The sequence below is a fragment of the Abramis brama genome (assembly GCF_963993115.1).
Source record: "Abramis brama genome assembly, chromosome: 3".
NCBI classification, from domain to species: Eukaryota; Metazoa; Chordata; class Actinopteri; order Cypriniformes; family Leuciscidae; genus Abramis; species Abramis brama.
The window spans coordinates 62318217-62341822 of record NC_139965.1 but is presented as its reverse complement, the minus strand read 5'-3'; the positions used below and the strand labels follow the sequence as shown (position 1 = coordinate 62341822).

The 23606-nt window shown below is 37.0% G+C and overlaps 1 protein-coding gene across 9 annotated transcripts in view; it reads left to right on the top strand.

Annotated features, from left to right (window-relative positions):
* LOC311079383 (protein NLRC3-like) overlaps positions 1-22879 on the top strand; it is a 34495-nt gene extending 11616 nt beyond the window's left edge. For 6 of the 9 annotated variants that reach the window (XM_084108758.1, XM_084108764.1, XM_084108756.1 and 3 more), the window contains 6 exons: positions 1442-3202; positions 15745-15918; positions 17805-17978; positions 20578-20751; positions 21072-21245; positions 21759-22879. In XM_084108758.1, coding sequence (XP_083964884.1) covers positions 1442-3202; positions 15745-15918; positions 17805-17978; positions 20578-20751; positions 21072-21245; positions 21759-21771 — 2470 coding nt within the window. In that variant the 3' untranslated portion in view covers positions 21772-22879. The remainder of the gene's footprint in view (positions 1-1441; positions 3203-15744; positions 15919-17804; positions 17979-20577; positions 20752-21071; positions 21246-21758) is intronic. The other 3 variants (XM_084108761.1, XM_084108762.1, XM_084108759.1) reach the window with 1 other exon arrangement.
* Positions 22880-23606: the final 727 nt, after the last annotated feature.

Sequence of the window (23606 nt, the reverse complement as noted above, 5' to 3'; positions counted from 1 at the left end):
TAATGTTTATTCTGTCTGAATTCAATTGAATTCAATAATTTGGACATTGTTATTCATTTTTACCTTTTAATATTATAGTAATGATCCAAGTGAAGCAGGTCCACTGTATAGTTGTAACAAATTCACTGGAGGCAAGTTGAGATGAGGACCCAAACGCAAACTTAATTATCAAACAAAACAAACACAAAACAAAAGCATGAACAGGCATGGAAAACTCAAAACTAAAACAGGAACACAAAACCAAGACTAGAAAACAATAAACCGGCTCTGGGACATAGAACAAACAATACTCGACAAGGACATAGGGCAAACATGAGGGCTTAAATACATAGACTAATTACAAGACAAGGAACACCTGTGAATAATGATCAGACGATTACCAATGACAAGACACATGGCAGGATCACATGACAAACAGGGAATCACATGACAAGACACAGAAACATGACAATGACCCAAACCGTGACGTAAAAAATATTTTACTGCATTAAGGCGGGCGTACACGGTGCGATTTTTGCTGTTTTTATGAGCTCGCAGATGATTTTTTTCACTCGGGAGAAATCGAGTGGAATCGGTGATACTCGCATGGTCGCGGCTCGCAGCGTGTGAGAGGAATTACGAGCCGAGCCGAGCACGTTATGAGCACCTCCCCGACCTCCCGATAATTTTTAAACATGTTTAAAAAATTCGGGGAGTCGGCCCGATTTTCACCTGCTGTCCCCTATTGCCAAATCATACACAACCACGTCGATGGAGCTATACCTCAGTGGCAGCAACCATACAGCGTGCGCATACACTGTCTCTCTCTCACACTCACTCACACACACACACACACACACACACACACACACACACACCTCCCTCTCCCTCTCTCTCTCCCAAGTTTTTATGTTGAAAGGCTACTGTTCTCTGCTTTACAACAAATCATTTGCACACACATTTCTGTCATTTTTTCTATCTGAAGCTTTGCATGCATGCAACATTGACGGTCTCTGTGTTTAGCGCGAAAGCTCACGTGATTGCTGGCGGCTCGGGATGAAATTCGTGCAGGACAGTCGTGCCGCGTACCAGCTGCTTTGACGCGATTATCAGTTAAACTGACTCGCAACGTGTGCAATATCTCACGACCTCCCGAGTGTCCGAACCTGGTCCGATCTCGCACCGTGTACGCCCGCCTTTAGTTGAGTTTTTTTCCCCTACAAAATGTACATGTATCTCAAATATTTCCAGATTTATTTGAATTGAGAACAATCAAATAATGAAACTTATATCGATATCCAATTCCTAGAGGATTGTGCAAACGGCCAAGTTTTACTGATATATAGACCAACAGCACTGTTGCTTGTGTGATATTGTCTAATTATTTAATTAGAGAGTGTTGTTATTTTACTAAAACTTATCTCTTTATGTTGTAATCTGTCAATCTTTCACTGGTCCAAAGCAGATTCAAATCAAATCTGCTGAAGAAGTTTCAGTGTCTGTATGAAGGAACAGCAAAGCAGGGAAACCCAACACTCCTGAATGAGATCTACACAGAGCTCTACATCACAGAGAGTGAAAGTGGAGAGATCAATAATGAGCATGAGGTGAGACAGATTGAGACTCAATCGAGGAGAGCATCAACAGAGGACACACCGATCAAATGTAATGACATCTTTAGACCTTTACCCGGACAAGACAAACCCATCAGAACTGTGCTGACAAAGGGAGTCGCTGGCATTGGAAAAACAGTCTCTGTGCAGAAGTTCATTGTGGACTGGGCTGAAGGGAAAGAGAATCAGGACGTCCAGCTCATATTTCCACTTCCTTTCAGAGAGATCAACTTGATGAAGGACAAAACACTCAGTCTTTCAGATCTTCTTCATGTCTTTTTTCCTAAAACAAAAAAAATGGAAATATCCAGTGATGAATATAAAGTGTTGTTCATCTTTGATGGTCTGGATGAGTGTCGTCTGTCTCTGAACTTTAAGAGCAAAGTGAAACTGTGTGATATATCTGAATCAGCCTCAGTGGACGAGCTGCTGATGAACCTCATTGAGGGGAATCTGCTTCCCTCTGCTCTCATCTGGATCACCTCCAGACCAGCAGCAGCGGATCTCGTCCCTTCTGAGTGTGTCCATCGAGTGACAGAGGTACGAGGCTTCAATGAGCCACAGAAGGAGGAATACTTCAGGAAGAGAATCAATGATCAGAGTCTGGCCAATACAATCATCACACACCTAAAGTCCTCGAGGAGCCTCCACATCATGTGCCACATCCCAGTGTTCTGCTGGATCTCAGCCACTGTTCTAGAGAAGATGTTGAGTGAAGCAGAGAGAGGACAGATTCCCAAGACTCTCACTCAGATGTACACACACTTCCTGATCATTCAGACCAACATCAAACATGAGAAGGACTATAAGAAGAGAGTGAAAGATGAAGAAGACATGATTCTCAAACTGGGGAAACTGGCTTTCCAGCAGCTTGTGAAAGGCAACCTGATCTTCTATGAGGAAGACCTGAGAGAGTGTGGCATTGATGTGACAGAAGCATCAGTGTACTCAGGATTGTGCACTCAGATCTTCAGAGAGGAGTTGGGCTTGTATCAGGGGAAAGTCTTCTGCTTTGTTCATCTGAGCATCCAGGAACATCTAGCAGCTCTATATGCACACATTCACTTTACAAATGAGAACAGAAATGTGTTTGACAAAACCAAACAAAGTTTCTTTTCTAAAATCTTAAACCATTCATTATCTGAGCTGCATCAGAGAGCTGTGGATGAGGCTTTACAGAGTAAGAATGGACATCTGGACCTTTTCCTGCGTTTCCTTCTGGGTCTCTCATTGAAGTCCAATCACACTCTCTTACAAGAACTACTGACACAGACTGGAAGATGCTCCTACAACAAAGAGGAAACAGTTCATAACATCAAACATAAGATTGGGGAGAATCGCTCTCCAAAGAGATCCATAAATCTGCTCCACTGTCTGAATGAACTGGGTGATGATTCTCTGATGCAGGAGATCCAACATTATCTGAAATCTGGAGAAATAAGAGAAACCAAACTCTCCTCTTCACAGTGGTCAGCTCTGGTTTATGTGTTGCTGACATCAGAGCAGAAGATGGATGTTTTTGATATAAATCAGTTTATTGGAGCACAAAATACAGCAGATGAAGTTCTTCAGAAGCTCCAGCCTGTGGTTATAGAATCCAGATCAGTTCAGTAAGTCACTCTGACAACAATCATTACACTGATAGAACTTATTATTTTTGGAATGTGCTTTCGTACCAAAATAATCATGTAATAATACCTGAATTAATAGTTATTTAAACATGAACTCATGATTAGCGAACATATTAACTCACTGATTCTTGAGATAAGGGACAAAAGTACTTTTGAAAAGTGACAAACAAAAAATTGATACTACATTCATTTGAATTGGATATCTTCATAAACACGGGTCTCATCTATCATACCATGAAAAGGAACAGGTTTTTTATTTAACCACTTTTTATAAAAATGGACATTTACTCACTTAGTAACTTGACATTTGTCAACTCCGTCTGACACATGAAAATATGTTTTTTTGTGTGTTTGATCAATTCAACAACACTGTAGCATTTTTGGCATAGAAATACTCCTTTAAACGTACAATTTAATTTTTGAAACTTTGTCCATGTTTAGCATGGGAATCCAACTCTTTAACAGTGTAAAAAACTCAGTATGCATGAAATAGCATTTCACCCCCCCTTTAACTACGTCAGGAGTCATAAGGATTCATACATAAATAACAGCAACCTTAACTACATGTTAGTACATGTTTCATAATTAGGCTAATGCATTAAAATGCACTATTCAAACTTAAATGGTTGTAATTCAAGAATGCATTTGGGTATATACCTAAGTTTGGGCTTGTTTTAAAGAAAACACTCAGCAAATTATTGCTGAAGTGAAAGCACTTAAAAAAAATTAAAGTATGAAAAAGTTATGGAAGTTTAAATTTACAGTAAATCAAATATACTGTACTTAATATTATTTTATATAAAATATTTTACTCTAAAATTAATATTAAATCAAAGCCATATATTTAACCAAGTTGTGTTCCAAATTTGAGGTTGATATCACAAAACTTGAAGTTCCCATGAGATTTTGTTTAGGCGTAATACCAAAAATAGCCACCAGGTGATATACATTCCATTGAATTTAATTGTATGCATGCTGCCGTATCAAATTAATACATTTCTGTCCAAATATCACTTCTGTCACAAAATATCGAACCTTGAGACTCAGACCTTTCTGACAATATTTTGTCAAGATTTGAAAAGGTTTTGATCATAATTATGAAACATGATTACGCCCAAAAGGGGTGGAGCCAGATAAAAGAATTTAGAGTACCGTTTCTATGGTAATGCAATGTCCAATTTCAAAACGGTTTTCACAATATGAATTCTGTGTTTGTAAGCTTTCAAATGATACCTAATTTATGATAACTACTAAAATATGTGATGTAATAAAAAAGGCAATAAAAAAGATAATATATTTTAGAGGATAATATAGATATTATACTTTTTAGACGATAATATTATTTTATAATTTTTTATTGTCAAATACTGGATTACATGTTTTATTATTAACTTTCAGCATGAAAACCAAAGTTTCAATTATTAAAAGTGTGTGCATCGACTTTTTGTGACAATTGCCAGAACTCCTGTTATGATGTAGATTTTTTTGAGGTGCAGTCTTGTCATAAATTCATCTATTACTGTTCCTACATAATATGTAACAAAAAACTAACAGTGCTAAAATATCTATTTAGGAGTCTTAGACCTTTCCAACGATATATAGTTTGTCATGATTAGATTAGGATTTAATTGTAATATAGTGAATTAAAAACTCAAAATACAAAGATGGTTAAAATTAGGGTTTTGATTTTTTGATTCTTTTTTATACCCTAAACAGGCCTCAGGAGTCACATATATTTCAAAACATGCTAAATAACAACATGAACAACATATTAATTAATTTTATTCTTCAGCACCTTAAGACAATGTTCACAATTAATGTTAGCAGTATTATTATTAAGTTTAATATATATTTACTTTCCTCAAAATCTGAATGTCCTGCACCACCGGTAGACATGTTGGATTTAGGTCAGGCTGACTAATTTATCACAGAAAACTTGAAGCAAATCATGTGATCAGCATACTCAGGCTGTGATAAATGATAAAAGGATTTGATGAAAAAATAGTTATTTTGCCCCAAAAAAGACAATAAAAACTATGTGACTCCCAGGTCACATTGCCTGTTTTAGGGTTAAGTAAGTTCAGCATTGATTCATTTCCATTGTACAAAATCATTTATTATGTGGAGCAAACCGTGATGCCATCATCAAACTCAGTTCAGTTCTCATACAATGTTGTCAAAGCAGGCAGATAAAAAAAATTAAGAATAATAAGTGTTCTTAATATAGTTTCCAGGAACTATATTAAACAGGAAACATGACAATAAGTTTAACCCTCTGGGGTCTGGGGTGTTTTTGGGGCCCTTGGGATGTTTTGACATGCCCTGACATTTGTGCTTTTTTCAGTTATTTATAAACATGATAATGGCAAAGGTGTAAATTCACTCTATATAGCACAAACTGTGCTACCATAATATGTAAGCATTGTGTATGTAGATGTTTGTATTTTTAAGAGAATAATGTTTATGCGTGGTTATTGAAAAAAATAAAAATGAAAGTTGCTGAAATAAGACCACAAAACTCATACTAAATATGTGTCAATAAGACTTTTGACTAATGGATGTTGTCGCTTCGAGTTCTGGCTTCAAAATTATGTGAAAATAGTCTTGCTTTATCGTTCACATAAAACAATACATTGATTTAAATTGGGTAAGACAGGTTTTGCTTGGAAAGCCAATATGCGAGGGGGGCGTGAACGAGGAGTGGTTTACACCTGAGAATACAATGTCCCACCCACTCTGCATAATGAGCCATTCATTCAGGTGTGACACTGACTGAGCCACAATGCAAGGACAAAAGATATATTTAGAAGAAGACTTATATTGACCATTTAAGATTTTGCTTACATCTATCTTGTAAATATCTTTTGCTATTTTATTAAAAAGGTTACAATTACAACAATAACTAGATGCAAAAGTTAGTCGAGACAAACTTTAAGTTGGCTTGAGAAAGTTTGGACCAGAACGTTTTTTGCTAGGCGGTTGCTAGGGTGTTTTGGGTGGTTGCTATGGTGTTGCTAGGCGGTTGCTAAGGTATTCTGGGTGGTTGCTAGGCGGTTGCTAGGGTGTTCTGGGTGGTTGCTATGCTGTTGCTAGGTGGTTGCTAGGGTATTCTGGTTGGTTGCTAGGGTGTTCTGGGTGGTTGCTATGGTGTTGCTTGGCGGTTGCTAGGGTATTCTGGGTGGTTGCTATGCTGTTGCTAGGTGGTTGCTACGGTATTCTGGTTGATTACTAGGGTGTTCTGGGTGGTTGCTAGGCGGTTGCTAGGGAGTTCTGGGTGGTTGCTATGGTGTTGCTAGGCAGTTGCTAAGGTATTTTGGGTGGTTGCTAGGTGGTTGCTAGGTCTTCTGGGTGGTTACTATGGTGTTGCTAGGCGGTTGCTATGGTATTCTGGGTGGTTGCTATGCTGTTGCTAGGGTGTTCTGGGTGGTTGCTATGGTGTTGCTAGGCGGTTGCTAAGGTATTCTGGGTGGTTGCTAGGCGGTTGCTAGGGTGTTGTTAGGCAGTTGCTAGGGTGTTCTGGGTGGTTGCTATGCTGTTGCTAGGTGGTTGCTAGGGTATTCTGGTTGGTTGCTAGGGTGTTCTGGGTGGTTGCTATGGTGTTGCTAGGCGGTTGCTAGGGTATTCTGGGTGGTTGCTATGCTGTTGCTAGGTGGTTTCTACGGTATTCTGGTTGGTTACTAGGGCGTTCTGGGTGGTTGCTAAGGTATTCTGGGTGGTTGCTAGGCGGTTGCTAGGGTGTTCTGGGTGGTTGCTAGGCGGTTGCTAGGGTGTTCTGGGTGGTTGCTATGCTGTTGATAGGGTGTTCTGGGTGGTTACTATGGTGTTGCTAGGCGGTTGCTAAGGTATTCTGGGTGGTTGCTAGGCGGTTGCTAGGGTGTTCTGGGTGGTTGCTAGGCGGTTGCTAGGGTGTTCTGGGTGGTTGGTATGGTGTTGCTAGGTGGTTGGTAGTTGTCACAGATGGTTACTATGGAGTTTTGATAGAGTTCTTTGCATGATCTTGGCATGATTTAGCACTTAACTTATCGCTATTAGCATGTAGCTATTCACTGTTAGCATGAGTAGCATGTTGGAAGTGCTGTTTGCTAGCATGAGTCAAAAGAGCCAAACCTCATCTCTATACGATGTTCTGATACAGAGATATAGGTCTTGCAAAATGGTTGCTAGGGTACTCAAGTTTGGTTGCTATGGAGTTGCTTGGGAGCTGGGAGCTTTAAACTTAAGAAGTTTGAAGTTTAAAGTAGTTTAAAGTAGTTTGACGTTTATGATAGATAAATAAGTTAGATAGATAGACACACACACACACACACACACTAACTCACACACACTCACACACATACACTGACACAATCACACACTCACTCACACACACACTTTCTTTCACACACAAACACATGCACAGACACACTCACTAACTCTCACACACACACATGCACAGACACGCTCGCTAACTCAGACACACACACACTTACACACAGACACGCTCACTAACTCACACACACACGCACATACACCCACCCACCCACGCACGCACAGACACGCTCACTAAATCTCACACACACACTTACAGACACACTCACTAACTCACACACACACACACACACACACACTCACACACATACACTGACACAATCATACACTCACTCACACACACACTTTCTTTCACACACAAACACACGCACAGATACGCTCACTAACTCACACACACCCACACACATACACTGACACAATCACACACTCACTCACACACACACTTTCTTTCACACACAAACACATGCACAGACACACTCACTAACTCCCACACACACACATGCACAGACACGCTCGCTAACTCAGACACACACACACTTACACACAGACACGCTCACTAACTCACACACACACGCACATACACCCACCCACCCACGCACGCACACACTCACTCACACACACACACGCACAGACACACACACACACATTCACGCACATACACGACACACTCACACACACACGCACAGACACACACACACACACTCACTAACTCTCTCACACACACACATACACACATGCACAGACACGCTCACTAACTCAGACACACACACACTTACAAACAGACACGCTCACTAACTCACACACGCACATACACCCACCCACGCACGCACACACTCAATCACACACACACACACACACAGACACACACACACACTAACTCGCTCACACACTCACTCAGACACACACACACACACTCAGAGTTTATGAGTTTAGAGTTTATAAGTGTATAGATTGATGAGTTTATAAGTGTACGAGTTTTTGAGTTTAGAGTTTATAAGTTTAAATGAGTTTAAGAGTTCAGAGTTTATTAATTTATGAGTTTAAGAGTTCATAAGTCTATGAATTCATGAGTTTATAAGTTAATTAGTTTATAAGTGTATGAGTTTAGAGTTTATTAGTTTAAATGAGTCTCAATGGCTCATATAGTATTCACCTTATTCCGCCCCGCCCACTTTTAATACTTTGCGCTTCCGCATTTTGTCATCCGACTTCCGCTAAACTGACACGGCACATCCGGTAGCTATTTCAGTAGTTAGAAGATTGTTTATAGTTAGCCAAAACTTTATCAAAATGACAAATAACGTTAATACCGTAAATGTTTTAAATTGGGAGCACGGAGAAAACTTCGTACGACTATCAGTTCGTCTCACATTGTCTCATTCATCGTCATTGTTAACGTGGCCAGAGGTAATGGGAATATTTAACTATGTCCTATCAGGAGTTGATGGAGCAGCAATAAAAAATTATTTGTAAATAATAAGGAATGAGAATATTTAGGGTTAAGGATAGGAGATTAGGTAATTGGTTAAATATGAACGATTAAATAAGTTGTATAAAATCAGTTGTAAGAAGTGTTTGATGTTTTCAGGAAGCTAGAGACACCTTCTACTGACCTTCATGTAGATACATTTCACCATTTAAATTTCATAAGTAATAAACCAAGATGGTATTCATTTGCAAACTTGACGTGACTTATTCCTTCTAACTAGAAGACTTAATTCCTTTAAGTTTTAAGGGGAATCTACAGAGCTCACATTATATTGTTTTATAATAAATGACTGACAGGTCAAATCTGCTCACACTGTAAAGGTTTATAAAAATAACTTCATAACAGGTCAAATCTGCTCACACTGTAAAGGTTTATACAAATAACTATTCATAACAGGTAACATCTGGGCACATTGTAAAGGTTTATTTAAAAAAACTTCATAACAGGTAACATCTGGTCATTGTAAAGGTTTATAAAAACAACTATTCATAACAGGTAACATCTGGGCACATTGTAAAGGTTTATACAAATAACTATTCATAACAGGTAACATCTGCTCACACTGTAAAGGTTTATAAAAATAACTATTCATAACAGGTAACATCTGTTTTACAAGATTCACAAGGAGGACAAATTTGACCTTCCTTTCATAGAGGAGATCAGTAATGGTGAAGCCTGTCTGCCATTACTTCATCACCTGGACAAGGTTATTAAGTGCACAATATTGAAAAAAAATGCGATAACTCATTAAACAATGCGATATTCGATACAATAATGCTTAAAGTATATAAAATTAACTTAAATTAGATTTAAAATTATATAACCTACATATGTGTTTCACATTCTTTTTGTAACAAGAAAACATCCCTTCAACTTGTGAAAGTGAACATCAGTGTTTTACTGTATATAAGTGTTATTTTAACATCAGTGTAAACCACGGGGTTCAGGTTATCCTACATTAGGTCTATTTAACAACAGAAACTGAATAATCAAATGTAAAAGTAAAACACTGCTTAGTTTTTCCACTGTATGAATTATATAAACTGATTAAAGCTTATTAAAGCAAAAAAAAAAAAAAAATGCATATTGCGATATATACATTTGCGATATTTTGATATATTGTGCTCTACATGTTGTGTTTGGAAACTGCTCTCTGAAACACTTCTCCATGATGTCAAGCCAACGCGAAATCACCTTGCTTACAATGAACTGAGAAACACCAAACCTTTCAGCAAGATCACCCTGCAATAAATTAAAGGGTTAGTTCACCCAAAAATGAAAATTCTGTCAGTAATTACTCACCCTCATGTTGTTCCAACCCCGCAAGACCTTCGTTCATCTTCGGAACACAAATTAAGAAACAAAAAATAAAATAAAAAAAATGGAGGAGTGAGACAGCTCTCAGTTTAATCAAAAATATCTTAATTTGTGTTACGAAGATGAACGAAGGTCTTACGGGGTTGGAACAACATGAGGGAGAGTAATTACTGACAGAGTTTTCATTTTTGGGTGAACTAACCCTTTAAGACGCAGCTTCATCAGAGTCATCAGGAGCTGATACCAAGTGTGTAGCTGAAAGCTGTTGGTGTATGAATTGGTAAGGTGCTCAGCAACTGAGTGGAATGCATCAATGTCGACCCTGTGTAGAGCTGACAAAGGTGGTCGTTTCTCAGCAGAGTTGAGATTTTGGAGCGTAGTTGTGGTCAGAGACAGATGGATCCTCCCATTGTGTTTCTGCATCACAGGTCTGGGGCATGTGGCTGTGATCATCCTCACAATTGTCCACTGCAACACTGACTCTCATCGATGTTCTATGGAAATAATAGAACCATAAACATTTTTACATTAGTACTTAAAATAGATTTAAATAGTACTTTTTAAATTAGATTTAAATTAGTACTTAAAATGTAATTTAAATTAGTACTTAAAATGAGAATTAATTAATTTATGATGGCACTCATACTTAGAACAGTGTGAAAAAGAAAGATGCATTAAAAACGAGACAGTATACACACAATCTCCTAACTCTATGTAGGTCAATATCAATATCTGAATAAGAGATGTAGCTAGCTGGCCTCCTTACAGGAATAATGTGAGCTATTGTAAGACTGTAATGTACCATAATATATTGTACTATCGGGAATGTTCATTCATTCTTTATTTCAGACCCTTAGGTCGACATATCACAAAGTAAACGAAATATAAGAAATTTGACATATAGGTGGCCAATGGTAATCATGCAAGATTCGTTGTATTTTGTGAACGGCTCGTTACTAATCTTAAATGTATTCATAGAACGGACTTCATCTAACGTAAGGCTAAAAAGCACATAGATAGGTAAGTTAGGAAACAACAGTTAGGTAAGTTAGCTTACCTGAATCTGACAACCTGTTCAGCACCCGCCGGGACTTCTTTACCAGAACATCGTAGCCGAGCCTTTACTCGGGGTAAGGGTGTTCGTTCGTCAGTCTGCTCCCCGTCCATAAAATGGTACTAACACACATGGTACGAACACACAGCGCTTGGGTGAGCACTTCAAGTTTAGCGCCTTCCGCCATCCTCTTGTAAATCGTAAAGTACACCACAACATTCCGATCGCTTTAGCCTACATTGTGTTCGTAACACCGTTGGTTAAATTGTTCTATCCTCTTAATCCAATTGTTATGTCAGCCCCTAACTGAGCATATAATACTTAACATATTTTACCAATACAACTATAGAATTACGCTAGAAACTAATGGCGTCGCACTTGTTGTCATGGAAAATAAGGTGAATATAGAACGGTAGTTTGGTTTAGTCTTCAAGGTGTTTAGATTTAAATTTTCGTCGGTTGGTGAGTTTGAATCTGGATTAGAATTTTTTAGAACTCCCCAATGCAAATCAATGGGAGTTTTTCCAAGTTTTGATCGTCATTTTTAGGAGAACCGTAAGTCCGATCAGTCTGAAAAGATATAGCACACCTGGTCAGATCAGTTTGAGTGTCTGAGCCGAGTTTGGAGTATGTAGAGTTAAAGCTCTAGGAGGAGTTTGATATAGAAATTTTAGTCTCAGAATAATAATAATAAGTTTAAATAGGATTTCAGTAAGTTGGCTCTCTCAAGCCAACTTAATTACAATTTCAACAATATTTCAAGTGTACTCTTTCTTTGTAAAAAAATGATTAAAAGCCTACATTTTATTATGTATTCATTAGTTTGAGTATAGCCAACATTGGAACAGCTAACATCTTAGTTGATGACTTTATTTTTGACAAAAATAGTATTTCATATATATATATATATATATACATACATACATACATACATATGTACATGTACATGTGTGTGTATATATATATACAGTATATATATAACATATGAGCAGAAATTGCTAAACAAAAGCTTATTTGATGTGGCAGTATATTCTACAGTAAAAACTGTACCCAAATCTAGTCAACAAAATGTTGTCTTTCATATTTCGCCTGACTGTAACGTTGTTTTTTTTAAATATTAGGGCATATAAATGTTAATTTGCAGTTTAATACGTTGCTTATACAAATAGCCTACATTTTATTTCAACATATTTCAGTCGATTTTTACTCATCTCAGTATAGCAATACAGTTTGCTAAAACATCATCATTCATTCACACAGAAACGCGAGTGTGCGTACACTTGAGCCGTGGTAAACAGCGCATCTCTGCCATTCATTCATTCACACAGAAACGCGAATCACTTGAGAAGGGAAAAAAAACTTACTACAGTATTCCTTAGCTCAGTCGGATCCTTGTTCCTCGAAATACCCGCACTTCTGAGGTACATTTTCCATTATTATTATTCCTCACAGCGCTGCGAGACGGTGTAAACAAGTAGGCTACAATGATCTGATTAAACTTCTGTTTTCTCGAGCTGATGTGGGCGTTCACAGTTTGCGTGGATTGCCTCAGTCATTTGCGTTTGAATAGCGTGCGCTCTCCGTGGATTAGATTAGATGAGATGAGAACGACTGACATCGCTCTTTTCTTACAGATTACATGAACTGAGAATATTTGTTTTTTTTTATATAAATTACTTCATTTAAAAGAAGAGAATTCAAGCTTTATGCCTGTGTGTCTGTATGCCTGATTGACTGAGTATTCGCTGAGTTATTGTTCATTTTCGGACGCGTTTCAGAATGGACTACACTGACAGAGAGAAGGCAGAACTCGCTTCGTGTTTATTTTTCTTTATTTGGCAAAAAGCACAACACTTTGTTTTTATTGTGAGTATACACAAAAATAATACACATTTAACAGAATCGATTGATGTATGAAACTTGTTTGTAAAATCAAAGTCAAAAGAGTATTTCGGGTCTCAATTCAACTGATAAGGAAAAAAGCGAGCAGATCACGCCGGCGTGATTGCCGACCTCAGAGGGTTAAGGGGAACCTTTGCTGAGATCACTTTTTTTACATTTTCGATAACGGAGCGTGCATTTGCACAGTGTTTGGGTGTTTTCATGCGTTTGATCCGAGTTCAAATCCGCCTTTTTCTGAGCTCGCTCTTCTCCCTTTTTCCAACACATATGAGATGTAAAATGTATAGCCTAACATATAAATCTCTAGCGTTATATTTTGCCAACAAACTAAATGTGGCGAGCAGGACGAGGCCGAGGGCTGTGAGAAAGCGACATGAGGCCGGTGGCGTAATTACTGATGAGTGACACCTGCCCGACGCACCGGTCTCGTATCTCGTATCGGCAGCCGCCCCTCCAGCACCCAGGCAGCCAGCAGCGAGCTCGACCACCCCCCCGCAACTCACAGCGCACCACCTCGAGCATCCATGGCGATGGAAACTGCCCGCCATGCTCGATGGCACCGCGGATTCCCCACAGCGGCGAGGGCTCTTTGATAGCGCGTTCCTCCTTCTTCCCAGGTTTCGGCACCAGTGTGACGCCGTTCAGATGTTAGGGGAAAAAGGAGGCGGGAACCGGCGAACATTCAAATATTTTAATGATAAAAATAAAATAAATACAAAATGAAAGTAAAAGCAAATACACAATAAAATAAAATAAAACAAAACATAACACAAGTTCAGGCCTGTCCTCTCTCACTCTTCACTGTCGTTGCTCCTCCTTTATGCTTCCACTCCTCCGTGAGAGATACGAGACCGGTGCGACGTGCAGGTGTCGCTCATCAGTAATTACTCCACCGGCCACGAGCTCGAAATCATGATATGGCTTTGTGCCTTTATAAAACAGCACAAGACTTTAATTAAGTGTCCTATAGGCATTGTGTTTGTGCTGTGTGATTTAAAGAAAAGTGCACACTTTGCTCTCGTGATCAGCATGGTGATCTGGTGTTTTCTCCAAAATAAAAGATAAAGGAGTTATTTCTTGCAAGTGAAGAAATTAGGACAAATTATTGTAATTTCCCTATACTATAATTTAAAATATACATTTGAAATATTCATTTTCATTTATACAGTACATTTATAGGCTATATGGATTTTACTTCATAAGAATAATTATATAAATCATTATTATATTATTATTAATAATTGTTTAACATTCTAAAACATCAGTGATAATGTAATGTAGACTGGGAATCTATATCATAACTAAAAAGATGTTTGAGCCCTCTTTAATGTCCAGCAAGTCAATGCCTTTTCTTTGTTCAATGTTCACAGTTCATGGGTTGAAGCTCTTAATTTTGAGCTCTCAAAGAGCGCCAGATTGATGCATTTGCGGGGGAGCATACCCCCGGACCCCCCATGAAGGACAGAGGTCCACCCAACATAATTTTACAAAATCCTATGTGAAAGATCGTTTATAAACTTTACTCCAGCATAGTACAACAAAGTTCCAAAGTCAGTAAAACTGTTAATGCCAAATTAAAATTTCCTTGGATAAACTACACTGTGCAATCCTTATTCATTTACACCCCTGGTACAAAAAAGAAAGAAAAAAAAACCCTATATGTAAAATAAGGCACATCCATAAGCTAATGCTAATCAAAGCATATACATTTAAATAACACAAAATACAGTTAATTACTGTACATAACCTCATGAAAAATCCCAACAACATACATGCAAACATGTCTTTTAATCATTAATTTGGTTTCTCAAAGCTGTCAACATTTATTAGATTAAAATGCCAGCATTACTGTAGGAACACAACTAACGTGCCCGGAGAGCATCTAGAGTGTCCCACCAGAAACAAACCCTACATACTGTAGTTCCGGGAAGAAAAGCAGATATCACTACACTGAAATGAACAATAAAAATCAGAAAATGGTTTAGATCAAATTAAATTTATAAGTGGTAGTTATTAGTCTATTATATATTATGTGCCATTTCAATTATTTGTCACAAAGCAGCAGATAATGATATTACATTTTAAATTATGACAGTATTAAATCACATGTTTAATTCAAATTCAGAGTACTTATTTATTCTTACGGAGCCTGATTGGTTTAGTTTAACCCTATATGTTAATTAATGCATTAATTATCAAATATGTACTAACATGTTGTTAAGGCTTCTGTTATTCATGTATGAATCCTTATGGCTCCTGTCGTAGTTAAGGATTGCTCTTCATTGGTTTATTATTAGTTCATATCTTCCTTGAGTTTATGTTGAAGTAACTATTATTTTAGGTATTAGTACATGATTATTCATGTACTGTTATTGTAAAGTGTTACCTATATCTTATTTATATCAGTGTTTCCTGAACTGAGCGACTAAAGAGTGTCATTGTTCTCTACAGGTTGAGTAATTGTGGTGTTACAGATGAAGGCTGTGCTGCTCTGACTTCAGCTCTGAGATCAAACCCCTCACACCTGAGAGAACTGGATCTGTCATTTAATAAAGTAGGAGATTCTGGAGTCAAGCAGCTTTCTGATCTACTGAAGTATCCTCACTGTAAACTGGAGAAACTGGGGTAAGATTTTATAAAAGTCTCAACGTCGTCTGTTTCTCTCCTCTGATGAATAATAAATGATATACAAAAAAAAATATACAAAAAAAGGTTTACCATCAAGTAACTGAAAATGATGTTTAATCTTCATTAGATTCTTTCCAAAGCTTCTGAGGTCATTTTACTTTTGATAGTTTTTTGATAGTGTTTTATGGTGCATATTTCTAGACAACTTTAACCTTATTTTGATTATTTTCAGGTTAGGTAAAGTACGTTAAATCTGTCCTAAATTATAAGCATCTGAATTTTCATACTCACAATCTATAGGTCAGAAGACTTCTTCGTGGTCTGTTCAGTTCAGTTTTTTAGAAATCAAAGACTTTTGGCAGGCAAGCTTCTTAGTTTCAATTAAATATAGTTTTATTATTTACAGGTTAACTAGTTTACAAAAAGGCATAATTGTAACAGGACAATTGCATATTTTCTAGGGGTGTAACGATATTCAAACCGAACCGAAAACCACGATACACCACCCACGATACGAATCGCGATACTCTCATGGCGTACCAAGGACGCCCGCCTCGCATGCAAAAATTAATCGCAATAAGCTCAGTGTTTTGTTACTTTCGATAATAAGCACGGTGTAATCTTTCAAATTCTATCTATTTGATCACGAAATCCAAACATTAAATGTAGTTTTGGCACTCTTTGATGTTGATGTGGCAGATCACCGTACTAGGCAGTAAGCGGCAGCGCGGAGCACAAGTAAACGCGATTCTCTTCCTCAGTTACAGAATAAACATGAATGGACACCTGAAGGTATGTTGAAAGATACAGTATACTTACTGAAAGGCATCATAACTCGTGTAATCGCTCAGTCAGTGTTTCAACAGCGGAAATACGTCAATAAAATGCTTAGTTTTTCATATAGCTTTATTTAACTCTGGCAAGTCATTCAGTGTCCACAGCTTGTTGGTTTGCTAAGAAAATGAACTCTTTCACTAAATAAATGCACTATATTAGCATATATATTATATTTTACTTAACCTGTTAATGAAATCTTGATTATTTAATGTATGTTTAAAATATCTGTCATGAAAATGACAGCAACTGTATAAATTATTATATTTCAATAATAAATTAGAGTAAAAACATATGTTAATGTAAAAACTGCCTTATGTGCAGTATACATGTTTTCATACAATTTGTTACTTAAGTGTTGATTATTATTATTATATCTAAAAATAAATAGCAACTGAATTCAGGCTAAAAGTCTAGGCTCTGTTGTTAAGCTTTAATGTTATAGTAATGTGCAAGTAAGAGCTCCTATATAGTTTACAGCAGGGATGGGCAACTTCGGTCCTGGAGGGCCACTGTCCTACAGAGTTTAGCTTCAACCCTAATCAAACACACCTGAACAAGCTAATCAAGGTCCTCAGGATTACTAGAAAATAACAAGCAGGTGATTTTTTTCAGGGTTGGAGCTAAACTCTGTAGGACAGTGGCCCTCCAGGACCGAAGTTGCCCATCCCTGGTTTACAGCATTAGCAGATAATTTTTTTATCCTTGCGAAACGTTTACTTGTAATTGAATTAATTTAAAGACAAGGACACAATTTGTTAATTAAAGCACTGTTTAAAAAAAGAAGCAATTTTAGCTTTCTAAACCCCCCACCCCACCGAAATGAACCGAACCGAGACGTCAAAACCGTGGGACGTACCGAACCGTCAGTTTTGTGTATCGTTACACCCCTAATATTTTCCACAACAATAGTTATAAGCATGATTGGATGATGTGAAGAGGTGACAACTGCTTTTATATACAAATCTGTTGAGGAGAAATTCATATCTTATCATTTATATCAGTGTTTCCTGAACTGAGAGACTAAAGAGTGCCATTGTTCTCTACAGGTTATTGAATTGTGGTGTTACAGACGAAGGTTGTGCTGCTCTGACTTCAGCTCTGAGATCAAATCCCTCACACCTGAGAGAACTGGATCTGTCATGTAATAAAGTAGGAGATTCAGGAGTCAAGCAGCTTTCTGATCTACTGCAGGATCCTTACTGTAAACTGGAGAAACTCAAGTAAGATTGTATAAAATTTTCCAACATACTCCTATATTTTAATGGTAAACAATGATTGACATACAAAAAAATCTACTGTGAAATTATTAATGGGAATGTTGCTTTTATTTTCATTACATTCTTTCCAATGTGTCTGACATCATTTTACAATATTAATGATAGATTAAACATGACTGGATGATGTAAAGACGTGACAACCGTGTTCATATACAGATATGTTGATGATTTTTGGGTACTTGAATAAAAAAAATGAATATTCGGTTACACTTTATTTTAACCCTTTAAGTTACTACTCAACCGTTTGGTAGACCACACTTTAAGTCACTATATTTAATTGAAAAATGCATCAAGCTTAACTCAACCTGAATGAGCCATCTCTATTGTTTGGTGTAGTTGTGCAATGCTAAAAAAAATCCACTAGATGGCACTGTGTCTGTGAGCAGCATGCCTTTTCATTGTTCCTTCAAACAGCACGTGACACAGCGAAAATTTACTCATCCTTTGATGACGCATATCGGCGGGACTTTTAAAGGTAAAACTATTTTGTTGACATATTATCGTTTCAGAGGAGTTGTTAAACAGAATTATGTAACTTAATTAAACAAAAATAAGTCTTATAAGGGTCAAATAATTTTTTCAAAACATGCTCTACCAAACGGTTGAGTTGTTATTTTATGGTAGAGAAGCTAGCTAATGTTGGTAAAATTAGCTAATGTTGGTAAAATGAGCTATTTACAATGAACAAAAGGGTTAGTGTTGTTAAAATGATACATTTAATATTATTCAATTACATATTTGATGAGTATATTTGATCAATATAGTATCTCAAGATAGTAACTCGTGGCCTCAAGATAGTAACTCGTGGCCTCAAGATAGTATCTCGTGGCCTCAAGATAGCAACTCGTGGCCTCAAGATAGTAACTCGTGGTCTCAAGATAGTAACAAGATCTTGAAATCAGTATGGGTTTCATGGCCTTATTTCAGTGACAATTTTTTTTTTTTTGTATTTTCACAAACCACGCATAAATGTCATTATCTCAAAACTACAAACTTTTACATACAGTGTAATCAGACTTTAGCCATGAAAATGTCACAAGTAACAGAAATAAGCACAAATGTCAGAGCATGTCAGAACACCTCCAGGGCCAGAAAACACCTCAGACCCCCAAGGGTTACGTGCTACTTAAGAGTAGCTGTCCATTTGTCAAGTGCTGAAATGTCACCTTGTGGCTCGTAATTGTAGCACACGCTTGTATTTTGAAATCTATAAAAAACACAAACTTTTGGGTGGAGACACCAGCAAAATGGCTGAACCAAAAAAAAAAAAAAACATTTTTCTAAAAGAGGAGATTAATGTCATTTTAGATGAGGTGGAGCTATACAAACGTATTATTTTCAGCAGGTTTAAAGACACTCAAACAAATAAACAAAAACAAAAAATCTAGGAGAATATTGCTAGAAAACTGACTGCAACTAGGGGCATTAAAAGATCAGGGAAGGAGGTCAGGAAGAAGTGGCAAGCCTTTCTAAAAGGAAAAGGGCACTGCAGAGGACAACATTTAATAAAACAGGTGGTGGGCCCAATGAGTGGGCCTCCCTTCTCACAGCAGAGGAAGAAAAGGCCTTGTCAATACTTGGCACAAGTGCTTCAGATGGCCTTTGTGGTGGTATTGACATCCATGGAGGAGTAGAGGTAACTCAACCTGAGCCTGAGTCAGGTCCTTCATGTTCAGAGGAACTATCAGTTTAATCTGCCATCTCCCAGCACATCTCCTAGTTCTACAAACAACTTGGGTACTTCAATTCTGAGCGATCAGCTGCATCCGCTGCATTATGAGTTCCAGTGTCTGCCGTCCAATCGACGGTTCAGAGTACTGCGGTGTACAACCAAACGATACAAAAACAGCTTTGTTCCAGTAGCGATTAATTTTATGAATAGTACTAAGATGGAGTAAATTGTTTTAGTGTGATTTCAATGTCTTGTTTTTGTTTGTATGTTGTTTTATCGTTTATATGTTTGAGAAACTGCCTAAACTTGTTCTCTGGAACTTAATTTACCTACGGGTACAAATAAAGGAACTCTGAACTCTGAACTGAACAACCCTCCCAGGCCTCAGCTTCCATCTTCTTACTTAACAGAGAGAATGAAGAGGTGGTGCATATTTTGAAGCATATTTAATCTTTTATAAAAAAGTTTGTTCATTCATATTGTTTTTTGTTTTTTGCCCTTTTTAATTATTTCATTTAGAAATTAATTTAAACAAAAAAAACGAGTAATAAAGTGTACAATAACTTTAAAGTACAATCAAAACTTTATAATCACATTGCACTTGAATAAAGGTGTAATCTGCCGGTTGACCTGCAGGTGACCTCATAACTCTGTCTTTACGATTTACGATTACTCCAGAGCACTCGTAGATCTACGATGATTTTCAAGTGCTACTAAAATTACAATGCTTTTGGGAAACAGACCATAATATTAAGATTAGTTGTACGATGGTTTTTACGATCTTCTTTGGCTAACGATGCTTTTGGGAAACGAAGCCCTGAGCTGTAGATCCTGAACTGAGAGACTGAAGAGTGTCATTGTTTTCTACAGGTTGAGTGATTGTGGTGTTACAGATGAAGGTTGTGCTGCTCTGACTTCAGCTCTGAGATCAAACCCCTCACACCTGAGAGAACTAAGTCTGTCTGAGAATAAAGTAGGAGATTCAGGAGTCAAGCAGCTTTCTGATCTACTTCAGGATCCTCACTGTAAACTGGAGATACTGTGGTAAGATTTTATAAAAGTCTCAATGTTGTCTGTTTCTCTTCTGTGGTGAATAATGAATGATATACAAAAATAATATATACAAAAAATGTTTACCAACAAGTAACTGAAAAGGATGTTCAATCTTCAGAAGATTCTTTCCAAAAATTCTGAGGTCATTTTACTTTTGATAAGTTTTTCATAGTTATAAGCATGATTGGATGATGTGAAGAGGTGCTTTCATATACAAATCTGTTGAGCAGAAAGGAGAAATTCATATGTCATATTATTTATATCAATGTTTCCTGAACTGAGAGACTGAAGAGTGTCATTGTTCTCTACAGGTTGAGGGATTGTGGTGTTACAGATGAAGGTTGTGCTGCTCTGACTTCAGCTCTGAGATCAAACCCCTCATACCTGAGACATCTGAATCTGTATGGAAATAAACTAAGAGACTCAAATGTGAAGCTGCTCTCTGATCTGAAGGAGGATCCATATTATAAACTGGAGACGCTTCTGTGAGTAGTGATTATTAAAACTGTTCATATTTTAATTGAAAGTTAATTTAGTTTCTTTGTTTACTTTAATTGTGATGGTGAATTACTCACTATAAACATGTTTAATAAGAGTTTAATTCATTTTTTTAAAATAATGGCTTATAGCAACAATTAAATATCTTCAAGTTTCTTTTTATTTCAAACAATTCAATATTTTGCTTTTATCATTGTCAATGGGAATAAAAGATAATGGTAAATATTGATCACTAGTTTCTTTATCATAAATAAAACTGACACAGTGACACAGAAAAAGGATTGTCATACAGGATTATAGATAAGGGTCAAGGGTCATCATTCATGGTGACTTAGAAGCAAAATCAAAATCTGAATGTTTAAAAACAGCCTTAACAATCGTGTATCTCAGTGTTATATTATAATCTCTAACTTAATCATCTAAGTAGTTTCTTTTAGTTGTTCTAAAGTGGATAATGCAATAATGTTGCACAAATTTGACTGTCTGTGTTTTACACACAGGTTTAGATGTTAGTCTGACCTTCTCTGGATCAGCTGATGGAGCATAAAGAGCCTCTACAGAGCCTCTACCTCTACAGACACAATCACATTCAACAGATTCAACAGACACAAACCCACAGTGATCATCACACACACATGTGTTTGTGTAACTTACAGAATGATCCAATCCTTAACCCAAAGTCAAACAAGGAAACCTTTAACCAGATGGAACTGGATAAATATTCTGAATGTTCAGATCCAATCTGACCTATGACCTGTAATATCTGAATCATAATCATACACTGTTCGTTGGCCAGAGGAGAACTAATTGACTGAGTCTGGTTTCTGCCAAGGTTTTCTTCTCCTTTCTGTCACTGATGGAGTTTGAGTTCCTGCCACTGTCACCTCTGGCTTGCTTAGTTGGAGACACTTAACCCTCTGGGGTCTAAGGTGTTTTTGGGGTCCTTGAGATGTTCTTACATGCTCTTACATTTGTGCTTTTTTTAGTTGCTTATAAACATATTAATGGCAAAGGTGTAATTACACTCTATTTAGCACAAACAGGGCTACCATAATATGTGAGCAACATGTATGTATATGTTTGTATTTTTGAGAAAATAATGTTTATGCATGGTTATTGAAAAAACAAAAAATTAAATTGTCTGAAATAAGGCCACAAAACACATACTAAATATGTGTCAATAAGACTTCTGAATAATGCATTTTGTCGCCTAGAGTTTTTTCTTCAAAATTATGTGAAAATCATCCTTCCTAATCATTCACATAAAACAATACATTGATTTAAATTTTGTACGACACTTTTTGTTTGGAAAGGCAATATGCGGATGGGCATGATTCACACCTGAGGAGAAAATGGGCCCCCGCATAATGAGGCTGCATATGTAATGAGCCTTTCATTCAGGTGTGTGACTGAGCCACAGGAAAGAATGCAAGGACAATATATAATTGGTTCACAGTTGTTGTTGTTTTTTCCACAAATTGTGCTTGCAAATTGTATAATATCCAAGGTAAACATTTCTAGTAATTGTGCAGTTAATTCTCATACTGTATTTTCAGATTTGGAATATATTCTCTACCCAAATGTGTCACTAATAAAGCATAATAAAATTATTTAAAGAGAAGGCTTATATTGACCTTTTAAGATTTTGTTTACATCTATCCTTGTATGTATATATATATATATATATATATATATATATATATATATATATATATATACATGCTATTTTATTAAAAAGGTTATACAATTACAACAACAATTAAAATTGTAACAATATTTCCAGTGTAATCTTTGTTTGTAAAAACTAAAGTATACATTTTATCATACGTAATTCAATTCATATGAGCAGAAATTGGCAACATTATAAGCTTATTTGATGTGGCAGTATTTTACAGTAAAAACTTTATAATCTATCCGTCAGATTTATTTTTACTCATCTCAGTATAGCAATAGAGTTTGGTAAAAGCTGTTCATCCATTTACACATAGAAACGCGATTCATTTTTAAACAGTATTTTTGCCAGCTGTACTGTAGCTACATAACAGCGCGCATCTGTGCGTTCATTCATTCATACATAGAAACGCGATTCATATTTAAACAGTCTTTTTGCCAACTGTAGCTACATAACAGCACGCATCTGTGCGTTCATTCATTCATACATAGAAACGCAATTCATATTTAAACAGTCTTTTTGCCAGCTGTAGCTACATAACAGCACGCATCTGTGTGTTCATTCATTCAGCGTGTACATACACTTGCGATTAGAATAAAGCAGATATAGAACTGACCTATACCTCAGCCGGATCCCTTTGCTCCTCGAAATGAACCTTCCAGCACTTCTGAGGTAA